This window comes from Diorhabda carinulata, chromosome 4 (assembly GCF_026250575.1).
Source record: "Diorhabda carinulata isolate Delta chromosome 4, icDioCari1.1, whole genome shotgun sequence".
Taxonomy (NCBI): Eukaryota; Metazoa; Arthropoda; class Insecta; order Coleoptera; family Chrysomelidae; genus Diorhabda; species Diorhabda carinulata.
This window is the reverse complement of record NC_079463.1, coordinates 30001177-30007176: the sequence shown is the minus strand read 5'-3', so window position 1 is coordinate 30007176 and position 6000 is coordinate 30001177. Positions and strand designations below refer to the sequence as shown.

Below are 6000 nucleotides of genomic sequence, written 5' to 3'. Positions count from 1 at the left end.
AACTTTCGTAAATTTTTTATGGAACAAACAATTTTTATCTAAAAATAACCATTTTGAAATATATTATCATTCAAACAATTATATAAGTTCTGTTCAACTTTCGACTGTATATATTTTTATACAAAGATTGTGCGAATAAATTTGTGTGAAAAAAACTTTGAGCAGTTTTGTAGGTACATCTTTTTCTAAACTATAAAAATAATAAATGGAATCGTTGAAAAAGAGGCTTTTTTATTTATCACCTTGATGGTAAGTTTTATTAATTACAGTCTATAATTTTTAACAACGCTAAATAGGTTTTCTAGTTTGAGGTTATTCTTCTTTTCCCTTCAATACCTATATCTTTATGCAATTATCAAATACTGTTTTATATTGCATTTTATGTTAGAAGATATTCTACAATCTACAGCCTCGTATTGGCTGCTTAAAAGCAACAGAAGATTGAAGTTGAAACTCAAAATTTGAAAAAAAATGTCAAAATTTCAATCGGAAGGTGGAAAACATTGATTTCTGTTACCCGTTGAATTTTATTAAATAAATTCAACTCCGGTAAGTTACAAAATTTTTACCCTGTATATTTTTAGCCTAGAAATTGAATTTCTCACAAGTTAATTACAAGGTTTTATAGAAATTGAAGTATTAAGCTTACGAGAACTAGTATATGGTTTGATTTTTCAAATTCAAGTCCCACAAAAAAATTGAACTATATTTGGAGACATTGTTTCTGAAATAAATTAAAAAATTAATTCGATTTATTCAAAGAATTTTCAACAGTTGTTATATATACTGAACTGATCTTTTATTACCATTATACAAACACTCACAATTGTACTGTCTAGTCCTTTGAGCCGGATATGAACTTATGGAAAACTTTAAGGACCGGATATTGCAATTGAGTGCCAAATGGAAGTAAGCAGTTTGTTCAGTGAGAATAGCACGGTTCTATAAATTCCAATTTAGAAAACAATTACAATCTTTTCGAAAGCAATGTGTGTCTTTTTGTCGAACTATGACTTATTTTAATATTAGATATTTCAAAATTAATAATGGTATTTACGGTAAGATCCTACTAATTTCTAATATACGACAATTTCTCAAATTTTAAAATTCTACTGTAATACTGTACAATAAATCAAAATCTGTTTATCTAGTGACAAAATTTGAACTCAAAACAAAATCGAGAAGGAAATTTAAGATGGTTAGGTCACTTTCTGATAAATAATGGGAGGAGAACGATTAAAACGGAAGATATATGAATCACGAATTACATAAAAAGGCAAGATGACAGAGGAGGAGCTGGGTATAAGAAATTTAGATGGCAGAGGAAAATCGAGGAATAAGATGGCGGACAATAAAGCAAAAAATACGGGATAGGGAAAAATAGAAACTGCTGTGGAAGAGGAAGCCCACGTAATGACTCAATTCTAGTATGACTAACACCTGAAAAAGTAGAAAAGCTTCAGGATTAAGTAAATTATCTAGTACCAAAAGAGTGGAAACAAAAATGGTTTCAAATATGGGACAGAATAACAACCAAAATATGGTAAAAATAAATTTTATTTATTAAATTTTGGAAAAAATGAGTATAATTAAATCTGAAGTAACGTTATAAGTACTTAAAATGTTTATAGGAGTATGGATAGTTAATATTTTAGAAAAAGAAGTACATACATTACAGTTAAATACGAATAAATAATACAAAATGGCACTAAAACGAATAAAGGAACTCCTTACCTCCGTTTTTTCAACAAATTTCGAAACACTTAAAACCTACATGAACAATAAATTAGTAATTTCAACATTTTTCATATTTGTTTTATTATTTTTTTTTGCATATCTTATAATCAACTCTTATAAACCTCTCTTAAATCTATTTCCCACTTGGCGGTAACCCAGTCTGCTTGTTGGTCCTAAAAATAAAAATAAACGACTTAAATCAATCTACAAGGTTAAATTAAAAATTCATAATGAATTAAAAAAATGTTCCACAGGATCTACACACTAATGTATGAGTGAAGATTTGTCTTTCGTTTTCGCTGATCAATTACTAGTCAGTTTCGCGACTTTCAGTAAATTTCGCGTTGGTTTACTTTAGCTTCAATTGGGTTAGGTTTACTTTAGCTTCGATTAGGTTAGGTTTACTTTAGCTTAGGTTAACTTGGAGAAAAAATATCATTCTATGGAATGCGATGATTTTATAAACAAGAGGAAATGCCGTTTCGTCTAATTCATAAATCCAGTTATCGTTGATACTTCCAAGTTCTACAAAATTTCAAATCAAATAATTTATTATGAATTTCAACTTACTTCGGTTTTCGACTTTTAGTTCGATTATCGGGTCCTTGATTTGTAACCGGCCTGTTCATTTGTGCGGATGACGGTCGATAAACATTCGGTTGACCTCTTCCGGAAATTAATCTAGGATCACCACCTAAAACAAACAATACCGCATTTCTTCATAAAAATTTATCTCTGTATATATTTTAAAAAATAACTTACTGGGTACCATATAAGGTATACCCGGGTATACATTTGTGGGCAACGCCATTTTCTGTCTATCGAAATATGTAACATCACTTGCCGGTGTTGGAGATCGACTACTCTTAGCTGTACCTGGTGTGGTGGCTCTCATATTTGGAACCTTACAAAATATAAATCTTTATAACAGACACTAATATGGAGAAGAGTTCATTAGGTAATCCTAAATCCGTTTTGTATAAATAGACGCTTGTTTGTCAGTAAATAATCTGATGTGATAGTTTAGTTAATAGTAAATAGTTCAGTGTACTAAGTAAGTAAGAAACAGTGTGTATAAATTTACCTCACCGTTAAAAACAATTCAAATAAATAAGAAAAGCATTACATTAGTAATAAATTCTATTAACTGATACCTAATGATAGCAATCAGGTAGTTCATAGTGTGTTCAGTAAAAATATCACCATTAGTTCCAGTACTAAACCGTAATAAAGATAAACTATATCATGAACTCGTGCATGTATTTTCAAAAATAATACTACTCTGTTGACTACTTTCCTTTTTTTAAATTACCTGTTTAAAAATGGCAGGTGGTGTAAAATTTGGTGGAAACGGAAACTGATGTGGTGGCGTTTCAGTTGGTGTTCTATAAGTCCCTGGGTTTTGAGGGCAGTATGCGGCTATCACTGTACCGGCTGGTGAATTAGTTCCAGTACTACTTTGACTCGAACCCATTAGAAAACATTTGAACGGTTTTCCTTTTAGACCGTTATTGACTTGTCTTTGTCGGAAATCATACTGTGCTGGTGGAACTACAAAACCAATTGAATACGGTTTAAATAAATTATATAATAAGTATAAGGAATCAAATCAAACAGTTATATTGGATGGATCTTTTTATTCATAATCTATTAGATCCGAGTATGCGAAAATTTTCTTGCATACCTTTATTTCCTAAAAAAGACTGACATGGACCACTTCCTCCTCCCAAATTCATATGCTGTATGCTTTGTGCCAAGTTGTATAGAGTCTGTTGATCGGCTCCTGTACTAGAATGGCAACCGTTAGGAGTTGAAGTACCTTGGGGATAAGCAGGAAGATTGGGTTGATGTACAATGGGTTGATGTGATAACTGAGGTGGAAAACCGGACGTTGCAGATTGATACATTGGCGTCTGACTGTAGATTATAGGCGGTTGATTTTGATAATAAACAGTATTCGGTGGTGGAGGTTGATTTTGATATACTACCTGCACCGGTTGATTTGGATATACTGATGGTATATCAGTTGCCGTTGGAATTTGATGAGATGAAGGAGTAATAAAATTTGGTTGAGGATAACCTGGTGAAATGAACGCTGAAATATAATGAATTTTATTATATTATCACCATAAAAAATTAAAATACAATTTAAATATCATTAAAATGACAAAATTCCGTTAATAATTTACCTGCTTGAGCGGGGTTTTGGAGTGGTACTGATGGATATCTTGGTGGAGTTGCAGTCGTTGCTTGAGAATTATTTTGATAATAGGCAATTGGTTGATTCCAAAATTGATTCGGTTGTGTGGGTTGGTAAGCGATTGGTTGAGCCGCTGGAGGCGGTGGAGGAGGTGCTGGATTATCTGGTAAATAATACGCATTGTTTGCTACTTCAGATACTGTGACTGCCGATGGTACTTCCTGTATTACATTACAAATTTATTAGATGAAATTGTACAGAAAATTGGATAGAACTTACCATTCTCCCATCATATTGTTGTGGCATGTAAACACCATAAGGTGCCGAATAAACTATATATGGTTGTTGGTAAACTGGAGCTGGTTCTGGAACTGAAGGTGGAGAACTGTACGTAGCGTGAAAACTAGGATACTGTTGCTGATCTGTTTGCGCGTAAGGAAAATTCTTTTGACTATCTGATGTAGTAGTGGATAGCGGTGGAGAGAAAGGTAAACTAGGACTTGTAGAACTATTAGTAACGTGAGATTTTCTCGATTGAGACTTTTTAGGTGATTGTTGTTGTTTGTGCGGTGATGGCGGTGGAGGTTTCGACGGCGTTTGAACGATACTAGGCGGTAGATTATCTGGATCGTAATGATAAAGTGTACCGTCTTCGTTTTTCAACGGTTGACCTGTCTATAATTGAGAAAAATAATTGATAAAAGTGTTAATGTAGTAACTTATCGATAATTACTTGGGGATTGATGATGAGACAACCTTTAGGAACGTCCTGGAGATCAGTTACCGCCCAAACGACGTGATTGTCGTCGGTCTTCTCTATACACTCGGTATCTTGTCGATCTTCTTCGCAATTTGAATCTTCCCTAGCGTCAGTACTTGGATGCGGTGTAGACGTAGGTGAAGGTGTAACTGATTCAGACATCTGAGACTGCGACTTGTAGCCGGAACTGGAAGGGCTTAAGCGCCACGAGACCGAACTGGCTCCCGAATCTAGAAATATCCTTCCTAATAGAAATAACGAAAATAGTAGTCGATTTCCATAAATTTACAAAAAAACCTTGACATGTTATATTGGTGGAAAATATAACGAACTGCGAAAGCAGCATAGAGCTTTTTTTTATAATATGTGGTGTCATGATTTTCATTGATTTACCAACACTTTGACATATTATATATCGGAACTTTCCTCATGGGTCACTCATCTTTTGGTGAAAACTGCGTGGAAATTCGTCCAGTAGTTTTTGAGTTAATAACCAATATACCGAACCGCAAAAGCAGCCTAAGTTGTTGTTTTATAGTGTACTTTCAAAAACTTTTCAATATGTTTTTAATGTAAATAGTACAAATGGTGTTACAAAAATATTATCAAGGTACTTTTGAAGTAAATAAGGATAACATTCGCTTACAAAAGAAAGAGTAAACAACATGCAACATTAAAATATGTTACCTTTTATTGATATTTAAATTTACATCAACAATTTATTCACTCAAAGTACACTTATTTGTTATTTAGTCAATTTTTAAGCAGTATTTAAAAAAATGTGTCTCATAGTGATATCATCAGGAGATGTAAATGTAAGTTTACAAAAAAATGAAATTTGATAATTGACAAAATATATTACCGATCACTTACCTTGTTTGGTGAGAAACCGAGGTCCAGCACTATGTGTCGACATGACGCTATCGCCTCTACTTAGAACTGATACGCTTCCGCCATAACCTCCGAAACTATAACTTTTAGCCACGCAAGGCCTTAATGCTTCACCAGTTTCTTCCGAATGTCCCTGAGAAGAAATATATACTTTTAATTTTTATATACAAAAAAATAGCATATTCAAAAACACATTAATACAAATTGTAACTAGCAGACACTAACAAATTGATAACTCTGCTATGGGAGCTTATACATAAAGTGTTATAGAACAATTAGTGAAGGAAAATCTAGAGGAAACTGACATTAATACTGGAAACACCTGGCATGAGACATAGTGGGCCTTCGTACCCTCCTCCGTTTGAACAGGCATTAAATACATCTTGTAACTGGTTAGGTTAGATTAGATTAG

The 6000-nt window shown here is 33.1% G+C and overlaps 1 protein-coding gene across 8 annotated transcripts in view; it reads right to left on the bottom strand.

Annotated features, from left to right (window-relative positions):
* Nucleotides 1-1539: 1539 nt before the first annotated feature.
* The window catches only part of LOC130893206 (cAMP-regulated phosphoprotein 21), a 40284-nt gene continuing 35823 nt past the window's right edge, over nt 1540-6000 (bottom strand). For 4 of the 8 annotated variants that reach the window (XM_057799124.1, XM_057799127.1, XM_057799128.1 and 1 more), the window contains exons 10-18: nt 5571-5721; nt 4671-4927; nt 4217-4612; nt 3927-4158; nt 3422-3832; nt 3050-3288; nt 2500-2641; nt 2308-2431; nt 1540-1910 (exon numbers count right to left, since the gene is read on the bottom strand). In XM_057799124.1, the coding sequence (XP_057655107.1) occupies nt 1871-1910; nt 2308-2431; nt 2500-2641; nt 3050-3288; nt 3422-3832; nt 3927-4158; nt 4217-4612; nt 4671-4927; nt 5571-5721 (1992 nt within the window). In that variant the 3' untranslated portion in view covers nt 1540-1870. Of the gene's footprint in view, nt 1911-2307; nt 2432-2499; nt 2642-3049; nt 3289-3421; nt 3833-3926; nt 4159-4216; nt 4613-4670; nt 4943-5570; nt 5722-6000 lie in introns of all 8 variants that reach the window. The other 4 variants (XM_057799122.1, XM_057799126.1, XM_057799125.1 and 1 more) reach the window with 1 other exon arrangement.